The sequence below is a fragment of the Callospermophilus lateralis genome, chromosome 1 (assembly GCF_048772815.1).
Source record: "Callospermophilus lateralis isolate mCalLat2 chromosome 1, mCalLat2.hap1, whole genome shotgun sequence".
Lineage (NCBI taxonomy): Eukaryota > Metazoa > Chordata > Mammalia > Rodentia > Sciuridae > Callospermophilus > Callospermophilus lateralis.
This window is the reverse complement of record NC_135305.1, coordinates 155,360,410-155,383,668: the sequence shown is the minus strand read 5'-3', so window position 1 is coordinate 155,383,668 and position 23,259 is coordinate 155,360,410. Positions and strand designations below refer to the sequence as shown.

The 23,259-nt window shown below is 50.6% G+C and overlaps 1 protein-coding gene across 1 annotated transcript in view; it reads left to right on the top strand.

Annotated features, from left to right (window-relative positions):
* Ksr2 (kinase suppressor of ras 2) overlaps positions 1-23,259 on the top strand; it is a 365,358-nt gene that overhangs the window by 134,309 nt on the left and 207,790 nt on the right. Inside the window, exon 4 of the mRNA XM_077110178.1 lies at positions 14,797-15,310. Within this exon, the coding sequence (XP_076966293.1) occupies positions 14,797-15,310 (514 nt within the window). The remainder of the gene's footprint in view (positions 1-14,796; positions 15,311-23,259) is intronic.

Genomic DNA, 23,259 nt, shown 5'->3' with positions numbered 1-23,259 from the left:
TTACATTTCAGCTGCGGGAGGCACACAATAATAAAAGCACAAATAGGAAATGACTCAGAGCTGTGAAGAAAAATAAAACTTTGATATGATCGGAAGTGACGGGGAGGCCAGGGGAGGTTTTCCTGGAGAAGTGACATGTTAGTTAGCTAAGGAACCGCGTGACGAGAAGCCAGCCCTTACAGGATCTGGGGGAAGAGCTTTCCAAATGGGGAACAGCAAGTGCAAAGGCCCTGAGGTGAGTCGTGTTTAAAGGAAAGCGTGGCAGGAGACCAGAGGATGAGGTTGGGGCAGAGAGGGATGAAGAGGGAGAGATGGGGGCTGTGCTCTGATTAGGGAGAGACAAAGGTACAGGCATCAGGAGGAATTTGGATGCTGAGAGTAATAGGGAGCCATTGAGGTTTACGGTAGGGATCGCAGACGGCATTCTCCTTGGGATAAACCCTTGTCCCTCACCTTGGCCTGCAGGCCCTGCCCCTGCTCCTCTGCCTGACTCTCGGCCCCCCTGGCCCTGGCCCCTCATGTGTCCTCCAGTGGATCCCATTCTGTGGACAGGTGGGGCTGGGCTGGTCACCTGTCCCCCTTTCTTTGCCTAATTAACTCTCACTCATCCTCCAGGTCCCAGGTCCCAGCTCCAATGACGCTCCCAAAGGAAGCCCTTTCCCAATCCTCAGCCCTGGGGCGCCTTGTAGTGATGCTCTGTGACACTGCAGCTGATCAAGGTGTGTTTCCTGTCTCTGGCCTAGAACTGCACGAGACACCTGTGTCCAGGACAAAGGTCCCGTGAGCTGCGCGTGCATTAGCAAGTGCTCTAGTGGCCGCCTTAAGACACCCGAGAACCCCAGCTGTCACTCACCTTTGAATCGTAGTAAAACGTATAGGGCAAAACGGAGCGTTTTAATGATTTTTAAGTGTCCAGTTTAGGGGCCTGAAACACATTCCCAGTGTTAGGAACCGTCACCGCCCTCCATCTGCAGAGAATCGTCACCCCAAACAGAAGCTCAGTGGCCACTGAGCCGTCTGAGCCGCCTACTGGGTAGAACAGGTGACCCCTCTTCAACGCCTCTCTGGACATTAGCCTGTCCTCATGCCGTGGATAAGTGTGTCTGGCTTATTTCACTTCACACACTATTTTCAAAGTTCCTCCATTAAATTTAATTAATTAATTAGTGAATTAATTATTTGGGGGGGTGTACCAAGGATTGACCTCAGGGGCACCCCACCACTGAGCCCCATCCCCAGCCCTGTTTTGTATTTTATTTAGAGACAGGGTCTCACTGAGTTGCTCAGGGCCTCGCTTTTCTGAGGCTGGCTTTGAACTTGCGACCCTCCTGCCTCAGCCTCCCGAGCCGCTGGGATCACAGGCGTTCGCCACTGCACCTGGATCCTCCATTTTATAATGCGTGTGGAAATTTTGTTCTTTCCAAGGGCGACTAATCATCAGTTGTTGGGACAGACCACACTTCTCCGCTGCTGCGGCTCCGGTTGCTCCCCCCCCAGGCTGAGGGTGAGGCTGCTGTGGACCCTGGAGTCTGCCTCCATCCCATCTGGGTCCCTCTGGGAGTGTTCCCAGGAGTGGAAATTCTAGATCAGGTGGTAATTCTATGATTGACCTTTCGAGGGACAATATTAACTTTTACATATCTTATTTAACCTGGAGTCTCCAAATGTTACCATTCCAACATGTAGCCAATATAAAAATTATAAACGAGCTTCATTACTTTTTTGTGCTAAGTCTTCATAGGGTAGTGGGTGGACGTGAACTTGGTGTGCATGGAGAAGCCTAACAGATCCATGTACCCGATACATCCTCCAAATACGCATATACAAGTTCTGCCCAGGAGTGATAACAGAATTTTTATTAAATAACAATAGCAACAAGTTGCTTCATTTTCACTAGTTCTCTAAGGCACCCTAAGAAGTGGGTTCTTTGATCATTCCCTTATTAGATGCACAAACAGAAGTTCAGAGAGGTTAAGCAGGTTAGCCCAGGATGCACAGCTAGTAAGTGGTGGAGCAGGGATTCAAACTCAGCTCAGGGTCCCTGCGAGTGGTAAGGAGTTACCTTCCACATGGACTGGTGGTAAGGTAATCCCGGCCCATGGATCCAGCGTCAGGTCCAGTTACCTCCAGCAAACCCTAATGTCTTGGAAAAGGCCCCTGGTGTCCATGAATTGAGCAGCAGAATGACAGAAAGTTCTGGAATTAGAAGAGTCTCAGAGCCTGGCTTCTTCTGCTTTAGGCATGGCTGTGGTGCGTGTGGGAGCTAAACTGGGCCAAAAGGGCCTCCCCAGGGGGTCTCCTGTGCTTCCCTCTCTAAGATGACCCTGGGGCAGCCTGGCTCTCCATGGCAGCAGGATGAGGGCAGAGACTTGGCTATTTCTCAGAAGATGCAGAGCCAGAGAAGTCAGGATCAAGATGCAGACACCTCTTCATCCCCTTTCTGTGGTCACCATTCACTTCTCAAGATTTTAGCCATCCACGGTAGTTCTGCTGTGAGTGGGATTTGGGCCATGGTGAGGTCTAGTCCACCTGCTTTCTTATAGTAGTTCTGTGCTTTTGATTAGCTGTAGTAAAAAACAAAACAAAACAAAAAATCAAGTGTAAAATTCCAGAAATAAACAATTTGTAAGTTTTAAATTAGGTCCTCTTCTGAAGAATGTGACAGAATCTTGAACTATTCTGCCTGGGATACAAATCATCACTTTGCCCAGTGTATCCACACTGTATATGCTACCTGCCCTTTTGTAGCAATCTTGGTTATCCAATCAACTGTCAAGGTGTCAGAGGGCTTGTGTTCAAGTAACCCTTATTTTACCTAATAATGGTCCCCAGATGCCTGAGCCATGATGCTACTGGCAATTTGGACATGCTGACAAATAAATAAATTAATGCCGTAACTGCTCCCTTTAAGTGAGAAGGTGAAAGCGGAGTTCTCTAGTGCTGCGGGCGGTGAGCTCAGAGCCAGTCAGCCAACCGCATCCATTAAATAAGGTGTCTTGCAACAGAGATGCGCAGGGAATAAGGTTGGGCATGGGTCAGTGCCTGAAAATCTGTGACCAGAGCTTGGAGGAAACTGACGCTATGTGTGTCCTGGGAGTAAGATTCAGTATTTGCTAATTCAGTATTCCCAGTGAATAATGAGATCTGACGCTATAACAAAACGAGTCCCCTGTTGGTATGGGCCAGGAAGGGAGTGGTACAGGAGAGGGGAGAGAGAAAGAAGGTCGGTGGGGTGGTGGGGAACCTCCCCGAGGTAGTGAGAGGAGACAGATGTCCTCAGCTCTGTCACAAGCCCAAGCAGATCCCAGGAATACCGAATTCAGTGCACCACGGCTTCCGATCTACCCCAAGTCCATGCCAGGCAGCTCAGGGCTGCTGGGCTCTGCACCATGACTCCAGGGGACCCATGGATCCAGCGTCAGGCCCAGGTACCTCCAGCAATGTGGATATGCTTGGAATTGGTGTTGAAAATGAGGCCGTGGGTGTTGGCTCCACCCTGCACCTCCTGGATCTGGACTTGCCTGGTGTGGGCGCCAGATGACACGGCCTGGGCTCGTGTCAAAGACCCTGACTACAAGATGGGCGTGTTTTATTGCAGAGTTGCAACACTGGGTAGTTTTATTGCAGCGTCCCTGTCATAGCTTCTAACTGTGGTGCTAACCAGGAAGGGTGATGGAGGTCCCCCACGGATGGCGGGAATCGGCTGCTGCTTCATTCCCGGGGATGGAAACAGACCTGTCACAGGCTTAGTTGTGAAAACACCAACCACAGTACGACAGTGTGCACCTGGTGGAGGGAGAAGAGTGTGGGATCTGGAGTCGGGTGGACCTGAAGTTTTCTAGATGGATGGACCTTGAGGTCATTCCTCCAGTCTAAGATGGTGCGGCCCATGTGGAAAACGGCCACTTCTGAGAAGGTCTGACACAGGTACCTCGTGGCCCAGCAAGCCCACTTCTGGGGCACACCCTAACGAAAACCCTGCAGTGTCTGCCTCGCTTTATGTGAACTCTCCAGAAGAGACCGATGCACAGAGCAGAGAGCAGGCGGGGGCAGGGGGAGACTGGAGGGGCTGCTCGTGGGCACGTGGCTCTCCCGTGGACACAATGCCAAGGTTCTGGAACCCCACAGGGTGGTGGTAAACACACCATTACGAGTGTCCTACAGGCCCCCAGATTCTGTGCTTTAAAAGGACCTATGTGAATTGCACCTGGATAAAACGAATTTTACCAGAAGAGCTTCATTAAAACCGACGGCCACCCTGAAGTCAGTGACCGAAGGTTAATGTCACCAGACTTCTGCTGGGAGCCGGGAGGCAGTACCACCCCCTGTCCCGTCCCCCCCTAGATGACCTGGGCAGGCTGAGGTCACTCCTCAGGCTGAGGTCGCTCATCTGTCTGGCTTCACTTGGGGACATCCTGGGGTGCAGACAGTGCCCAGTGGGACACCCAGTTTGGCCAGTGCCAAGTTCATGAACACCGTCTCCCACGAAGATTCTTGCTGATGTTGAACGGCTTTAGCAACTTTACTTCCTTCACTTGTCTTTACTGGGTTCCTTTTGCAAATACTCTGAACTAGAACTGCAAAACTCCGTCCTGGATTTCGGGTCTCACTCCTTCTGGGGTTGAGGCTGGAATGAGTGTCCTGTGACCTCCCCACCCCACCCCATCTACAAAGTGACTCGGCCTTTTGGGGGGCTTCCACTCAGATCTCACGTCTCCTAAGAGGGTTCAGGGGGAAGCCTTGGCGTGAAGGGTACAGATATGGAGTGGGACCCCCAATCCATTGCTGTTGGCCCCGTGACCTTGAATATCTCACTCTTGCCCCGAATCCTGCTTTCCTCACTGTAAAGTGGACATGCTAGCGGGCCGTTCTCCACAGGGCCTTGTGAGGAGACCATGGGGTGTTGCACATGAAACATTTAGAATGAGATTGGGCACCTACTATGTGCTGGGTGAATAGTAAACTGTTATCAGTGTAATAACAGCCACCCATGGTGGCGCATGACTGCAGCCTCAGCAAATCAGGAGGCTGAGACTGGAGGATCTCAAGTTCAAGGCCAGCCTCAGCAACTTAATGAGACCCTGTCTCAAAATCAAAAATTTTTTTTTAAAAAAAGGGCTGGGGAATGTACCTTAACAGTGGTACATCTCTGGATTCACTCCCCAGTATGGCAGGGGAGAGAGGAAAGGAAAGAAAGTAATTATTAAGAGCAAATAAGAGGTCTTTCCTTTTCAAATTGTTATATTATAGCACTTCTGAATATAATTACATTTTATTTTATTTTTTGGTACCAGGGATCGAACCCAGGAGTGCTTAACCACTGAGCCCCATCCCCAGCCCATTTGGTATTTTATTTAGAGATAAAATAAAGTTGAGTTGCTTAGCGCCTTGCTAAGTTGCTGAGGCTGGTTTTGAATTCTTGATCCTCTTGCCTCAGCCTCCCAAGCCGCTGGGATGACAGGCATGAGCTGGGCTAATTACATTTTAAAATAATTTAATAATTATTATTACTGGTTGAGTATCCCTTATTTGAAGTGCTTTAGATCAGAAGCGTTCTTGGATTTCTGATCCTTTGTAGATTTTGGAACCGTTGCCTCTCTATTAATGAGATGCCTTTGAGATGGGACCCAGTGCTCCACGTGAAACTCATTTATGTTTCATGCGCTCCTTACACACCCAGCCTGAGAGTCGTTTCATATAATAGCCTTCGTGCTCCGGTGTATTTACCACGACCTGTCTCGTGAAGTCAGGGTGGAAATTTCCCCTGGAGGTGTCCATGGCCGCACTCAGAAAGTTTCAGAGTATTTTGGACTTTGGATCTGGGAGGAGGGATGCTGCTTCTGTGATCCCAACGCTCACATTATGACTGTCGGCTTTACCTGTGACTTGAGGCCAATTTTTCCAGACAGTGTCTAAAAGTCCTGCTTCCTGAGACCTGAACTAGCAAGAGCTTTGAATTATTCCAGGACGCTACCAGCCGTGGTGATTCTGGACCCGGGGTCTCCCTGTCGCCTCTGCCTCCAAGGGGCTGGAGGGAGGGTGCACGCTCTGATGCCGCCTTTGAAGTTCAGGCGTGTTCCAGGGCACACCGGTGCCTGTCTGTGCAATAAATAAATAAATAAATCGGGAAGGGACAAAGGAGTCAGACACTTGCTTTGACTTTCCGAAATCACATTCTCCCTTGAAAGTGGCTTTTAGTTCCCCAGTCCCTTATCAGAGAATGTCAAAGGGGGAAAAATAAAATAAAACCCCTACACCTTGAAATGCCTTTAATCAATCTTCAGACTCTTTCATTTCTTAAAACCTATTCCCTTCTCCCCGCCCTTTGCAAGACTTGAAATAAAATGATTTTCCAGAAATGGATGACAAGATTGCAAAGGGGGACGATTAATAACCCCCGGAGCCCCTTGCTGCCACACCTCCCCTATTTAAAATGAAAAATTACCTCTTTTCCCTCAGACTTTATTAAAAAGAGGATCAGAAGGGAGAGGGGACGCGCTGATGGAGCACAGCCCATCAGCCGGGCGCCTCGGAGGCTCCGCAGAGAGAGTCGGGTCCCTGTCAATTGAGAGGCGGGCAATTTGGGTAATGAAATGAGACTTTCTGCCTCTTCATCCCTAAACTTCGGATTCTGAAATGCAGGGGAGGGGAAGGAGGGACGCTGCCAGGGGAAGGGAGTCGGGCTGAGATTTTCTTTCTTCTTTCTTGCCTTTCAGACTTTGAAAGGAACTTTAAGAAATGGAGGGGAACTTTAAGAAAGGTGGGGGTGGATTTAGTGCCTCCTTAAATTCAGTGGTGTGGTGTGTGTGTGTGTCTGTGTGTCTGTCTTCACAGAACTACAGGTGGTGGGGGCAGTGGGTCCCTGTTCATCCCTGTTCACTGAGCCCCAGCCCCAATCCCCACTATAATGATTTCTCAATCCGTGCTCAGCAAAGATGGCTGATTTCCCTGGGCAGGGCTGTATGAGTTCTCTACAGCTGCTGTAACAAAGCGGCCAAAGGCGAGCTGGCCTACAGCAACTGGAGCTTATTTTCTCCCAGGTCTGGGGGCTCAAAGTGTGGAATCGAGGTGTCATCAGGGCTGTCCTCATTCCAAAGGCCCTGGGGGGCGTCGGGCCCAGGCCTCTCTGACCCCAGTGTTGCGGGTGCTGGCCCTTCTCTGCATTCCGTGGCTGGCAGCTGCTTTCCAGGCCTCGGTCTCGCTATGCTCACACGGTCTTCTCTGAGTGTCCTCTTCTCTTCCTCTAAGGACACTCCCTGGGACTCAGGGAGCACCCTAGCCTGTGCTAGCTCATCTGAACTTGATTGAATTTGCAAAGACCCTGTTTACAGATGGGTTAATTGGGGGCTAACTCTTGAAAGGATCTTTTTTAGAGACACAGTTTAAACCACAATAAGGCTCAGTGACTTCTGACACCAGGTCTTGCTTTCTGTGGTGGGGTGGGGTCACACCAGGCGAGATCAGGCATAAGGCCTGGATGATCTTTGCATATGGGATCTGCCCAAGACACAAGGCAAGGCACCTCGTACACTTATTAAATCTCAGCGGCATTGTGTGAAAGAGACGGGCTCACCTCTATCTTATACCAATGTTTCTGCATCGTTGGACCAGCACCAGACAAATGCCTTACTTGCCCGGTTTCATTGAGTCTTCAGAACGATCCTGGGGGAAAGCTTTGTGGTCATCCCCATTTTACAGATGAGAAAATGGAGTCAGAGGGAGGAAATTGGAAGGACAAGTCATACTGCAGAGGTTAGGGTTGTTCTGTGCAGGTTAAAACTCCCACTTCCTCAATTCATATTCAGAAGGATGGATTCTTGACCCTTCTGTTCAGCAAGCAAGTCTTCCAGACACAGAGGTGCCTCTCCTCCGGCTGAGGGAGCAAGGAGCGGGTGACATGCTCAGGACCTCCTCTCCCCGCCCTGCAGGTGATTCAGGGTCCTGAGACACCTGCTTTGGAGATTCAGGATCAGACAGGGGAGGAGACAGAAGGTGAGGTGATTAAATCATGTCATATCTTTGGAAAAAAGAAAAATATAAAATGAGGCTGACATCCTGTCTTGGATGGGCTCAGGAGATTTTGAAATTTCACGATCAATCCTCCCAGACTTGAAAAATGACTTCTGGGCGGGGGGAGCATCCCACAGTTTTTGGGGAGATGAGGTAGGCGAGGGTCAACAACATCCCAGGCATCTTTACCTGGGTGTCTTGGAGGAATCTCAGACTCAGCCTGTCTGACTGGGCCACCTCCTCGGGGCTCAGCTTCTGTTTCCTGCGTTTCCTGTTTCCACCAGCCACTGTGTGAGCCAGACCTGGGCTTTGTGTTGCGGCTATGGGTGCAGAGCACACTCAAACTCCAGCTATCCTTCCTCCCAGCTGTGTGTCCTTCAGCAGGCCACTTAACCTCTCTGTGTCTCCATTTCCTTGTCTATAAAATAGAGTGATTTCTGTCCCATTTGTAGAATGGTGGTGTGGGGCTGGAATTTCTCACATGTAAATAAATCACTTGGAACTTCAGTGACAAATTCACAGTAAGTTCTCAATAAGGGTTAGCCATTCTTTCTCCTTCTCTCCTTATATCTAATCAGGCTACCTCTTTTGATGCTTGCTGCCACACCCTAGCCCAGGTCCTTGTCACCTCCCAGATACTTCCAGGAGCCTCAGGCTGGGTTCTCCTGTCCTTCCTAGACCAGGGTCAGGACAGTTCCACGGTGCTCATCTGATCAAGTCCCTCCCCTACACATGGAGAGTCCCAGGGAGCCGACACCAGAGCTTCTGGGTTGTCCCTTATGACACAGGGACAGAAGGAGTGGCAGATGGATAGCCGTCCCCCCATTGCCCTCTGCACTCTGGGTCAGCACACTGGACTTTAGGGGGGCTGATGGCAAAATCCAGGAGAGGGAGCCCCTCCATTGGACTGTGTGACTTTTAAGCCACAAAATCCCAGAAGCACCAGCCCCTCCTCTGCTGTGACCAGGGACTGGCTGGTGACAGGCAGGACCTTGGCCTCCAGCGCTGACCCATTTCTCAGCTTTTGCCCATTGGGAGGTCCAGCCCTTCCCTCCAGGTGAGCTGGGATGTGGGGCCAGCAGCCTGCAGCGGTAGCATGTGGCCTGGCCAAAACCTGGCTTCCACCCGTCCTTGTCCGTGTTGGGGGATGCCTGTCCCTCCTAGGCAGGACCGAGGCTGGGGCCTTGTGCTTGCAGGTGGATGACGTGGCAGATCGCAGCACCCACCGCGCCCGTTGCCAGGTGAGACTGTTTCCAAGAGGCAGGCGGGTGGCCACCTCCCTGTGTGGGATGCCAGCTGCAGGGGTCAGTCACATTGACTCTTAGCCTCTCAGCATCCTCTTCCCTCCCCTCCCCTCCTCTCCAGCCTCGAATTTCTTCTAAATAGCTCCAGCTTCATGGAATGACCCGCCATTCTCCAACCTGTCCTTCTCCTTCCTGCCTGACCCTCCGCTCCAGCCAGGCTCCCCTCCCCCCGCACCCGCGTGCTGCTGCGCCTTCTCAGACACACACAGGGTCCGGGGTCGGGATGGCATTGATGACTCTCTTTATCAAAGGGGAGTTCACTGAATATACAGTTGGCCATTTTGAAGTGAACCCATCTGTGACATTTAGTGCGCTCACAGTTTTACCTCGTTCCAAAACATTCCCAGGGCTCCAAGGCAAGCCCCACCCACTGCCTCCAGCCCCGGGCATCCCTCACCTGCCCCCTGTCTCTGTGCATTGGCCACGTTTCCATATTCCCTGTAGATGGCGTCACGCAGCAGGTCATCCCCAGCCGGGCACCTTTCCCTGAGCGCGTCTCCCAGGTGCATGCAGGTTGGCTCCCGGCTCAGCCTCATTCTTCCCGCCCTTTGAATGGGCGTACCGCAGCCTGCATCCCCGGATTCAGCCTTGGAATCCCTGCTCATAGGTCCTTGGGCTCTGTCCCCAGGGATTCCATCGCGGGGAGAGCCTGTTTGCTTGTAGATCTTTCTGGTTGGACCCTGAGCCTCTTGAGAGCAGGGGAAGACAGACAGGTGGGCAAACCCAGGTGCTGGCACAGCCTGGGGACAGGTGGGCGGAGTCTCGAGCACTGAGATGTTTCTGAAGGTGCTCAGGCATCTGTCCGTGGGTCTGTACCACTGGGGTGGCCTGGGCTGGGTTTGACTCATTTTGTCTCATGACTTGCTCCTGGCTTTGCTCTGGTATTTCTCAACAGTCCCCTGTGACCTCCTCATCCTTTTCTGATTGAGGTAGCCCCAAGCAGGTTTCTGTTTCCCATAACCCACCCCTCCATAGCACTTACTATCCCTGACCTACTGCATACACCCACCACCAATCCTGCACAGCGGCGTCTACCCCGCTCTCTTCTCTGTTTCCACACTAAGATCTTGAGCTCCATAAGGACAGGGATTTTCCTTGGTGGCTTTGTGTGCCTAGGACAAATGCCTGAGAGACTCCAAATAGTCATGAAATAAGTGGACAGAATGGCTGACTGCATTTAGTCCTCTCTGCACCCTCTAAGAAAGCCATGAACCCTGTTATGAGCCCTCAAACCAAGACTCAGAGAGGTTAAGGAACTTGCCCAAGGTCACAGAGCTGGTTAGTGGTGGATCCCAGCTGGGTCCCAGTCCCAGATTCTTTCCATTTCACTCAGGGAGGGTGACGGATAGAGGGACAACATGCAGAGTGGTCTTGCCTTGAAGTAGAAGTGTAAGGTGGTTTTAAAACAAAAACCCTTCCTTAAACATGTTTTACGTAGGCTAATCTGACAGCGCATTTTACATCCTGAGCAAATACATCGATCCAGACCTCGCTGGGTGATGGGGAAGCCGCGTGGGCCTGAGTCTCTGTCCCGTCCCTGGCTCGCAGAGTTTATTAGCCTAACAGTGACAGGGCCACCACCGTGACAAGGGCTGGGCTAAGCACGTAGCTTGTGCTCTTCCATTTATTGTCATCATAGTCCCCAGGTGGTAAAACCAAGATTCAGAGAGGGTAGGGGAGTGTCTGCAGTCCCACAGCCAGTACGTGGGGCCGGCCAGACTTGAAGCCCAAGTCACCCGAGTTCAGAGCTGGCTCTTGGCCACTGGGCTAAGGAGTGTGCATACCTATTGGAGAGCAGAGATCGCCGAGGGGGGCCTGAGGTAGAATGTTCTGGCAAGCCTGGACGGGGGAGCGGAGGGTCTTGGTGAGGAACGAGCCCTTGTTCCAGCGTCCCTTCCCATCTGATTGATCTCTACTGGTCCGTGGTGGTCGCCCCTGTGTGCCCTGGTCATCAGGTGGCCGAGGTCCCGGGTTCAGATTCTGGCGGTCGGTTACCATGCTGCCGTGACCTTGGGCCGTTTTCGACTGGGCATCTTTGTTGACCTCAGTATCCTTATCTCCAAAATGGAGCTCAGCTTGGCTTTGGCCCTTTGTGCCCAGAGTTACAAAAAACTCAGATTAAAAAAAAAAAAAAAAAAAGCCCCATTAAAATGGGGAGGGAGCAGACGCCGAGCCATGGATCTGTCTTGTGATTTTTATTTATTTTTTAATTTTTCTTAAAGAAAGAGGCACAGAAAGCCGTCTGGGGAAAGCCCGACAGGGACCTGGCTGTGGAATGACATGGCCTTTTCTCGTTGTATGAATTTCGGATTGTTTTTGGTGATGCAGATGTGATCACAAAGTGAGTTGTTTTGATTTAAAACGGGGCAGAGAGTCCGTGGCCGTGAAGTGCTTTGTAAACAGTCAGGCCAGCCGTAGGGGAGCTCCTGTCACGTTGTCATAGCGATTGTCCCCACTGCTGAGGGGCTCCGCGTTGGAATCTTTCCCTGCTCCACATCTCCTCTGTTGGCCCATCCTGGAGACCCGAGGCCGGTCCCTTCGCGGGTCCTGTTCCTCCGTCCCCACCAGCCTGTCCCCCAACCCCTTCCTTACCCATTCTTTAAAAAAAAAATCATTTGCTTCATGATGAAGTTTTTAAATTGACACATCGTCGTCATCGTACATGTGGTGCACACATAATGTGTCCTGATTAGAGTATCCAGCACATCCATCGCCTTGAACATTTATCATCTCTTCGTGCTGGGAACCTTCGAGATCCCCTCCATGAGCTATTTTGAAGTATGCAATTAGTAGTTGTCAGCCCGAGTTACCCGGCTGCGCTGCTGAGCCACGGAGACCCTTCCCCCCGCCCGCTGCGGCCCTGCCCAGCCCACCAGCCCCCACCTCCTCTCCTTTCTTCTTCCACGAGACCAACCTCTTGGTGTCTGTGAACGAGTGAGAACACCCCGTGTTTGTCCTCCAGAGGTGTCCACTCACGGTGGCTTTGCTGCCACCAATTTCAGAGCCAACATCATTTGTTACGTTGTCCGTGCAAAACCCTTTTATGGGACCCCCTTCTCCGTGCAGTGACCCCAGTGATCTTTGAGAAATGAATCTAACTGGGTCATGGGTCATGCCTCCTCCAACTCCCCAGACTTTCCATGGGGCTCATGGAGGAGGGTGCCTTCGTCCCTGGCCTGGTGGGGCCTGTCTGTCACGGGTTCCTTCAGCCTTTTGTGGGGCCAGTAGTCACACTGTGGTCACACCCCGAGAAAAACCACCTACTGAGACACATCCCCAGCCCTTTCTGTTTTATCTTTTGAGACAGGGTCTCACTAGGTTGCTTACAGCCTCACTAAGTTGCTGAGGCTGTCCTCAAATCCGAGATCCTCCTGCCTCAGCCTCCTGAGCTACTGGGATTACAGGTCTGAACCACGGCACCTGGCACTGATGTGGTTTTGAAGCCTGTACTTTGGTGCTCTTTGACCCTGACATGTTTATATCTCAGCGTGGAGGATGAAGAAAGGCTGTATATTTGTTGCCTGAGAGTCTGAATCTTTAGAACAAATTTGCAGGTGTACCGTCAATAGGGTGAGTGAGTGAAAGATGTTCATATGCTATTGGATTTTTTTTTTCTTAGTTACCTGATATGAGGGCTGGAAACCTCAATCTGAGCTCATTACAATGGGATTCTTTTGAAAACTCTCCATCTTTCTAATAAACTTGCAGAAGTCTTAAAACAACCACCACAACAGCAAGCCTTCCTACCGCCAGGCCTTTGTACCCACTGGTATGCTTGACCCTGCCTGCTGACATGGCCATCCCTTCTTGTCCTGAAGATGCCACTTTGTTAGATGGCATTCCCAGAATTCTGCTGGCATAATCTCCCACCTCCATTTTTAATTTCTTTTCTTTTTCTTTCTTTTCTTTTTTTTTTTTTTTTTGGTATCAGGGATTGAACTCGACCCCTGAGCCCCATCCCCAGCCCCATGTTATATTTTATTTAGAGACAGGGTCTCACAAAGTTATTTAGCACCTTGCTTTTGTGGAGGCTGGCTTTGAACACGCCATCCTCCTGCCTCGGACTCCTGAGTCACTGGGATCACAGGCTGCGCCACCACGCAGGGCCCATTTTTAATTTCTTAATAAGAATTTTTAAATTGAGAAACTGTTTAGACTCACCCACAGTTGCTGGAAATAACAGAGGGATCCCTGATACACTTTGCTTACTTTCTCTCAACGGTAACATTTTGTAAGACTCTAATGTGACCAGGATATTGATTTTGATGCAATCCACTGATCTTGTTCAGATTTCCTTAGTTTTACTAGCAATCTCTGTGTGTGTATTTTCTTCTATGTAACTGCATCACTGGGTGGATTCAGGTATCCAGCCCCATAGTAGAAAATGCTGGGTTCTGCACATCTCTGTTGCTGCTTTTTCACAACCACATCCATTTCTTCCTATTCCCCATCCCTAACCCCCCGGCAACTAGTAATATACTCTGCTTCTAAATGTTGTCATTTTAAAAATGCTGTGTTAAGTGGTCAGGCAGTGTGGCAACCTTCTTTTTCATTTAGCTCAAACCTCAGGTTCCTTTTCATGGCTGAGTAGTATTCCATGGTGTGTCTGGACCACAGTTGGTTATTCATTCACTGTCACTGTACTCAGTTTATCACAACATTCCTTTTATTTCCCCGCCAGAGCTCTAACCACATAAAACGCTCCAGTGAGCAGATCTGTTGGTGTGTCCAATCTCTGCTTCTGCAGAATAGAAGCCCTGAGGACCAGGGCTGTGTCTTCCTGTCATGCCTTTTCCAAGCGTGGTACTTGGCATATCATCGGCATTTGGAGAATGTTTGTTGGACAGATGCTCAAATGAGCGCTCAGAAACATAGGTCCCAAGTGAGGGTGCATTGGGAAGAAAGCGGTCAGGGAAGGACCAAGGGTGAGCTTGATTTCTGTATGATTCATGTATCTCTGGCTGGGGTTAGGTGTTAAAATTGCCACTGAAGGTAAAGTTATCTTCAAAAATCCTTTCAGTCACCTTGACACTGGCTCAACAAGCAGGGATGAACTTATTTGCCTTTCTGGGCCTTTGAGCTATGAACCCGGTTTCCCAGTTTGAATGGGGGCGGTAAGATCAACAAGGGGCTTCATGCACTTCTTGGAGGGCCCAGTGGGTTGGTTGGATTTTGTAAATGTGCTTATGATGTAATACCTGTATGACATAACGAGCATATCACACACTGTGCAGACGATATCACATACATAGTGTGTAATGTCCCTATTATGGAACATGCCCACGATGTGATTTGCAAGGGCGTAACTTGCCTATGAGGGAACTAGAGGGGGGAGGTGCACATGCTGTCGTGTGGCCCGCTGGCCCACGTGATGTGATGTGCATGTGAGGTGACGTGCATGTGACGTCATGGCGCATCCCGGGGAACTCACTGGGCTTTCCCCTGGCTGACCACCGTCTCTCTGCTCCTTTGTTCCACCCAGGAGGCAACCTTTCAAAGCAGGACTGGATCATCCAGTGGCCCACCCCAGAGACGGGCAAGGAGAACAATCCCGTGTGCCCTCCGGAGCCCGCCCCGTGGATCCGCACCCACCTCTCTCAGAGCCCCAGGGTCCAGTCCAAGTGTGTCCAGCACTTGTGTCACACCAGCCCCACGCCGGGGGCCCCCGTGTACACCCACGTGGACAGGCTCACCGTGGACGCCTACCCAGGCTTGTGCCCGCCGCCGCCCCTGGAATCGGGCCACCGTTCCCTGCCCCCATCGCCCCGCCAGCGGCACGCAGTCCGCACCCCACCACGCACCCCGAATATCGTCACCACTGTGACCCCGCCAGGCACGCCGCCCATGAGGAGGAAGAACAAGCTGAAGCCCCCGGGGACGCCGCCGCCCTCCTCCCGAAAGCTGATCCACCTGATCCCGGGGTTCACGGCGCTGCACAGGAGCAAATCCCACGAGTTCCAGCTGGGTCACCGCGTGGACGAGGCGCACACGCCCAAGTGAGTGCCGCAGAGGGCTGCGTGGGCGGGGCCTGGGCCGCGTGGGCGTGGTCTGGGATGTGTGGGCGGGGCCTGGGCTGCGTGGGTGGGGCCTGGGTCGTGTGGGCGTGGTCTGGGCTGCGTGGGCGGGGCCTGGGCTGCAAGGGGCTGTCTGGTGGCCCCAAGACTTGTGTTTCCCAGCTCCAGCTGAATCAAAAGTGGCTTTTCACTGAGAGTTCCAGAAAGTGGAATTTTCTAGAATTGACTTTTTTTTTTTTTAATGCTATTAGTATTCTGGAGGCCTGGGGGCTAATTCTGACCTGTGGCCTGATTTTATAAATAAAATGGATTGGAACACACCCCCGCTTCATGCCTTCATGGATGGTCTGTGGCTGCTTCCGAGTAACAACTGCAGAGATAAATATGAGCCCCAAAGCAAACTGTTTCCCATCTGGCCCCCTCCGGGAGAAGTTTGCTGTCCCCTGCAGAATCTAGTTCAGGGACACCCCTGGAAAACAGGGTGCCAGCCCAGTTATTTGCCTTACATTTTCTGGGTGCCGATGAACATTAGAAAGAAAGAAGTGATACTGATTTTCACACGTCACTTAACCAAATATGTCAAAATACTGTTTCAACATAGAATCCATGGAAAATACTATTACTGAGATAGTCTTCTTTTCTCTACGGGGATCTTTGAAATTCAGTGGGAATTTGGCCCCTGAGGCTCATCTCAGTTGAGGGTGAAGGGAAGCCCGAGGCATTGCCTTGGCCACCAGGAGCCTGGGAGCTGCAAACTGAAGAGGAGACTCAAGAATTAGCAGATGGCAGTGTAATTCACAGGTCTACAAATGCAATATCATTCAGTCGTAGGAAGGAAATTCTAATGCCTGCGCCAACCTGGGAGAACCTTGAAAACGGTCTGCTAAGTGCAAGAAGCTGGACATGAAGGTCCAATAGCGTGTAATTCACAGATATGAGGTCCCCAGAGTCCTCATATCCTCAGACACAGAGGGAGTGCAGTGGTTGCCGGCAGCTGGCGGGAGGGCGCTGGGAGCTTCCCTGTTATTTGATGGGTACAGAGTTTCAGTTTGGGAGGAGGAGAAAGCTCTGGAGGTGCAGGTGGTGATGTTTGCACAGTGATGCGAATGTACTTCATGCCCCTGAAAGGGCACTTAAAAATGATTAAAATGGCAACTTTCATGTTATGTGTATTTTACGATTTAAAAAAGCAAAGAAAAAAGGGGTGAGGGAGCCTATCAGACAGTCCAGGATCCGTTGAGGGCCTGAGAGTAAGTACTTCTGCTTTGCAGGCCAGAGTCCCTGCAGTTGCTCAGTTCTGTTGTTGGAGAAGCCAAGGAGCCAGGAAGATAGGCAGGCGAAGGGGCGGGGCTGTGTTCCAAGAAAACTTTATTTACAAGAGCAGGTGCCTGGCCAGATCTGGCCTACCGGCCGAATGGTCTAGAGAGTGGATCTTCCTTCTAAGGTGCTGGGAAGACCAAAAATCAATTTAAATGGAAGACTTATGTGACTTTAGCATGGTCATCCGAGCTGCCTGGGGGAACCTAAGGTGGAGGCCTGGCACGCCCGTTTGGAACCTCAGATCTGGGAGCAGAGGCCAGACACTTTTCTGATGGCAGTTGGGTTTGATCTTCTTGGTTTTATAAGAGCAACGGAGATTGGGGGCTGCTGAGGCCTCCAGGCAAGCAGGCTGGGGAGGGTCCCCCAAGGGCTGGGGGCGTGGCTAAGGGAAGGTTGGGGGCGGCGCCTGGCATCTGCCGCTCCCTCTCTGCGGCTCCCTCACACCTTCCCTGGGCGCATCACAAAGTTAGGTGGACCCTGGTCAGCAAGCAGAGCCGCTGGACCCATAATCTTTTAAATCTACAAGGTGGATTTTAAGTGCTGGTTCACCTTGTCTGAAAATGCTGAAGACCCTCCTCCCCAAGGTCTTACCAATCACCGCGGCCATCTTCAGTGCGTTTTGGAAATTATGCGTCAGGATTCAAGCGGTGGGAGCCCCACCGTCGGGGTTCCCCTGTCCAGCGAGCAAGCTCAGCACTTCAAGGCCGGCAGCTCCATGACCCACCTCTGGGGATGGCAAGGAAGCCGCTCAGGGGAGGAACACAGGGGTCAGTTTGGTGATGTGGATAGTGCCATGGAACCATCTGGCTTGGGACGGTGCCCCCAAGTTCACAGGGAACCAGGGCACCTGGCCTTTGGGTGTTTTTTGGGGAGAAAAAAAAAAAAAAAAAAAAACCCAAGAGAGACGTTCCACTGGGTTGAGTGCGAGTGATTAGACTGCTCCAGTTGGCATTTCCCTGCGTCTGAACTGATCCTGGTTCTGGCGGGATGTAGCCTTGGGACTTGGATTTGACCTTGCTGAGTCTCCTCCTCTGTGCACCGGAGGGTTGGGTATATTTATGTTTTTCAATCTGAGCTTATGACCTATTAGTGGATGGTGGTGACCAGCCCTTAAAATATGAAACAGACTGGCCGAGAGTAGAATACATGGGATGTGTTGCCTATGAAAGGTGTTAATGTTGTTTTGTGAAGTTGTTCAAATTATCTATCAAATATAGGTCCCTGTGGGTGGAGCTGTCTTTCATTCAGTCTGGTTTCTTCTCTCCTTCTGCCCCAGGGGCTTGCTGCCCCTGACTCTCAGCCACCTTTGTTTCAGAAGGCACAGGTCTCTCCGAACAGTACCCCTTGTCTTTCAAAACTGTTGGTTCCTGTGAGTTTCCGAGCACCCAGTGCCCGGGGAGGTCCTGGGTTGGAGGGAGCCTGGGTGCAGATCTTCTGTGGCTGGCGCTCTCAGGAACACCACGGTGGCGTTTATAAGATGGTCTGGTTGAGTTTCATCTAGGTCTCCAGGAGCCCCACAAGGGCCTTCTCAGTGAGCAGAGCAGGAAAACCAGAAAACATTAGCAGCATCCTGCAGCCCGTCGCCCCTGGGAGCCTGGCTGCCCAGGTGTGTTGGCAGACGAGCCGCAGCCGTGGTCTTAATCCAAACAGTTCTCAAAGACCTGCTTGCTTTCTTCTGTTCCTTTTCTTTCTTTCTTTCTTTCTTTCTTTTTTTTTTTTTTTTTTGGCATTTGAGTTTCAGTCTGTGGTTTTACACTCCTTGGCACTATTAAAACACACACACACACACACACACACACACACACGAGCTTTATTTATTTTTTTCTAGTGACAGTAATACCTCCTTATGGAAGTTTGAACAACTTAGGAAATATTATCAGGGAAATGGAAGGTTTCTTTGGCTTCTCTCACTTTCTGTGCCTGTATCCAGCGTGCACATAGAGCATGCATTTCCAAAGGTGAAATCACCCCTCTGGGGCAGAAATTGGTTCTTGGGGGAGGCAGAAGACCCAGAAGTTACTGTAGTTTGTGGTCCCCTGAAGAGCTGGAGTATCAAAACAGGTCAGATAGAGTTGATCTGCGTCATTAAATTTAAAACATACTTTTATTTACTTAGTTTTTTATTAATTAGTATCATTTTAATCATACCTATCTATTTATAGGGCACAGTGTGATAATTCAGTGCATTATACAACATGTTATGATCAAATCTGGGTCGTTAGCATTTCCAGCTTTTCAAATATTTGTTTTTCTACTTTTAATCAACACATGATAATTGTGCTTACTTGCAATAATCAAGATATGGAATCAAACTAGATGCCCACCAGCAAATGACTTGATAGAGAAAATGTGGTATGTATATATAAAATGGAATATTATCCAGCCATTAAAAAGAATGCTACCTATCATTTTTAGCAAAATGTGGCATTACAATTTCACTGGGGGTTGGAGATTGAGATTAGGACAGAAAAAAAAATCTGTTTTAAAAGGGTCCTAAAGGGACCCTAATGAAACACCAACATAGATCTTTGAATAGAATCCTATAGACCCAGTTAGATATAGACATGGGGACCTTCCAAGAACCTCCAACATTTCTGCCTGATAGTCGACGTTCTTTGATTTCACTCTGGCTTGTGGCCACCTGATCTGAGAAGACCACCACTGCATCTTTACAGTTAGCTCTTTCAAAAATGAAGAGAGAGCCATCGCAAAGATTCTGGCCACCTTGACCCTCATCCTAAGCATCCCAACCATGGCTGCATTGCCGGATGACAAAGCCCTGAGCAGTTCTTAGTGTGCAGTGATGTGCAGGTCTTCACCCTCCTCCCTCTGCCTGTGAGACCCAGGACTCGCTCTTTCCTGTCATAGGATATAAAATGGCTAAGTTGTATCTCTTTAAACAGAATCATTTTATTATTTTTTAAACTAGATCATTCTAAATGCATAGGAGCTCAGCATGAAAAAGAATTTCTATTGTAAATCTTTCTTTTTTTTAATGAATTTTTCTTAAAGATTTATTTTAACTTCAATTTTAATTCTGGAAGTAATTCCCAGATACATCTTTATTTGGAAAATGCAAGTAACGTAAAATGTAAGCAATAAAAGGTAAAATTCCACCCTCGCCTTTGCCATAGAGAACTGCTATTACTACTTTGATTTGGGTCTTCCCGCACTCTCTTCAGGTTTCTGAGTGCAGGGGTTACAAATCTAGTTCCCTTTCCTCATATTTGGAGCCACACTGTCCCTTAGCTAATGTGACTGGCCTTTATTGGTCGTGCATAAACATGAACGTTGCATTTATGATCTTTTCACCGTTCACTCCTTTTATAAGTTCCCCTGTTTGTGCCAAAGCCCATCTAGAATGTTCTTGGTGCCTGTCTCTGCTTTCTGACCCTGGTATGGTCTGAGCCATTTCGTGGGTGGAGACCCTTCTGGGGCAGTGTGTCAAAGCCTTGGGCTGCTGTGAGCAGGGAGAACCGGGCTGGATGAGAGCCACCCGGGCACTCAGAGGCTTCCGACTCCCTAAAGGGTCCAGGCTGCAGTGGTCGGTGGCTTGTGGGAGGAGGGGCTTGGCGGAACAGATTCATTATGTAAATCAGATTTCAGGAGAGATCTTTTTGCCTCTGTTAGAAAAGTAATTATGTGCCAGCACTTAAACTTACTGGCACACACCTACGGATCATTGTGCTAATTATCACAAGGAATGCTCATGTATTTATGAGGGCAGGGGGAGAGCCAGGGGTTTGTGGGTCGTGGAATATTCATTAAAATCTGAGGGCTTCTGATCGCGTTGCCTCTCAGGACCAAGGAAGCCTGGAGACACGCCTGGCATCAGATTGACCCCCGAGGACGAGGTCAGCCTGCAGCTCTTCTGTCACCCACAGGGCACTAATCTTCTGTGCCCCTCACTTCCAAGTGGCAATTTCAAGTACAAATGGATGAGACCCACATTAAGCAGGTGCCTGAACCAGCCCGGCTTAGGGGACATTTGCTCTTGTAATGACTCCGCCAGTCTAGCTCCCAGGGTCCCTGTCAGGGACGTGCCTGGTTATGACAGCAGTGCCACCGAGGACCCCCAGAGCTGTGGCTTCCTCGGCAGATATCACAGGTTCATACCAAGAGCTTCTGTTCAAAAGTAGCCCACCCACCAGAGGCAGCTCCCCAGGAGCCGTGTGGCCTCTGTTTTAGTCGGCTTTTGAGCTGCTGTGCCTGAAAGACCCACCAGAACATTTGTAGAGGAGGAAAAGTTTATTTGGGGGCTCACGACTTCAGAGGTCTCCGTCCACAGTCAGCAGGCTCCATTCCTCCAGGCTCGAGGTGAGGCAGGACATCATGGTGGAAGAGTGTGGTGGAGGGAAGCAGCTCACAGGGTGGTCAGAAAGGGGAGAGAGAGAGAGAGAGAGAGAGAGAGAGAGAGAGAGAGAGAGAGAGACTGACTCCATTCTCCAGATATAATATAGACCCCATAGCCATGGGGTCTGACCTTGGTATGGTCTGAGCCATTTCGTGGGTGGAGACCCTTCTGGGGCACACCCACCACTCCAGTGACCCTCCCTTAATCCCTATCAGGGGATTAATTTGCCGACTGTGTCCAGACTCTCACACCTGGTCACTTCTCCTCTGAACTTTCTTGCATCGTCTCACACGTGAGCTTTGGGGGGACACCTCCCATCCAAGCCACACCCAAACCCTCTTGCACAGCGACATTTCTTCTTTATCAAGAATTGACAGCATCAGAGCTAGAAAGAGCCCAAGGTCAAGTTCTCATGCAGAAGAGGAGAATGTTGTGAAGAAGAGAAGCTTTGACCACAGCTTCATTTTAACCGTCTCGTCATGTGGACTTGTTGATTCAGGCTAAGTTTCTTTCTATGCTGGGGATCCAACCCAGGGCCACACACATGTTAAGCAAATGTTCCACCAGATTTATCTGAGCCAGCGATGTCTTTGTAGAGTGTATGTAAACGTAGATATGGATAGGTACACATTTGTGTATCTGCAAACATCACACATGATACAGTTATTTCTCATAAAACTCATGCTGATGAGAAATCTTTTGTTATATGCTGTGGTTAGTTTGCTTAAGAAACTTCTATCCAAGCTCCCCAGCTTCCCATTCGCTGACATGTGGTGCCCCCCCATCCTGGATTCCAGGCCCTCTTTCTAGCTGACGTGAAGGCGTGACGTTAATGTTGTCAGCTGGGTCAGACGTGACGATCAGTCCATAGATGGCGGGTCCCATGGCTCTGGGCTTGAGGTGAGGCAGGATGTCATGGCGGAAGGGTGTGAAGGAAGGACACAGCTCAGGACGTGGCACCAGGAAGCAGAGAGACACACCCCCACACATGGCTCGCCCAGGACAACACAGAAGCCCCAACAGCATGCCCTTGGTGACCCGCCTCCTCCACTGCCTCCTACCTGCCATAGTCCCACCCAGTTAATCCCAGCAGGGTTGTGATGGGTGTTCACGTCCCTTATGTAAAACGGTGTGCTCTTTGCGTGGACCCTGGGCACATTTTTTTCATGCTCCCAGTGGGAACACACCAGGGTACGTGGAGGTTGTAAAAGTGTCCCTGACTCCACGTGCCGGGGACCCAGGACTTCTTCAGTGCACTTCTCAGGCTCCACGGCAACCAAGGATCAGAGAGGTGGGCACATTGCTGAGCGTCACAGCTGGGAAGCGGGAGCTGGAGTTCCAAAGCAGCCCCGAGGGACCCCAAATCCCTTGCTCTTAACGGCTGTACCCTTCTGCTTCCGGGAGAGTCCTGACGTCCTCCCCACTGGGGCCCGGGTCTCAGTCACCGTGACCGGAGTCCTGTGGGAGGGACGGGGTGCAGCTTGTATCTGCATTCTCAGGGGACTGTCCCCGGGGCTACGGTCTTCACACTCTGGGGCTCAGACCTCTGCAGATGACTGTCAGGGGCACGTGCCCAAGGCAACTCTGAACGTTTGAAATCAAGTCCATACTTCAGTGTCTTTAGGAAAAAAAGAAAGAAAAGTGTAACTGAACCTCAGATCCACCGCTGTGTGTGGCTGAGATGAAGCTTCAAAAAGCCCGCTTAAAGGAACAGTATGTAAATAAGGTTGTACTTAGCAGGACCCAGGTGCCCTTGAAGTTAGAGAGTCCCTCCTGAAAGTCGGATTCCCACCACAAAAGGCTGGATTGAGATTCACTCCCAGGGCTGCAGGGGTGGAACGCTGTGTTTGGACCTGGAGTGTGGAGATGTTGGTGTTGCTGGGGGACCCGGTGGCTCCCGAGGGCCGATCCCCATTCTTTCCCCTGAGCCCAGGTCTGGGTTCTGCGTAGGGAGGTCCTGCGCCCTCTCTGGAAGAAGCTTGTTGCAACTTCCCCTCTGGAAATCTATCTTTATGAGTTTCAAAGCTTCTCGGATGAGACGAGGGTGGGCTGGGACTGTCCAAATGGGACATGAATTCAGCAAATGTTTTCCGGGTTCTTAGCATGAGTCGGGGACTCGGAGACATGCTGGGGACGCAGGGGTGAATGTGGTATGCCTCCTGCCACGAGAGGAGATGCGTGTGGGGACAGATTCCTCTAGTCACCTGGAAAGTGCTGGAGTCCTAGAGGTGGGGGAAAGGCAGAGGTGACAGGCGTG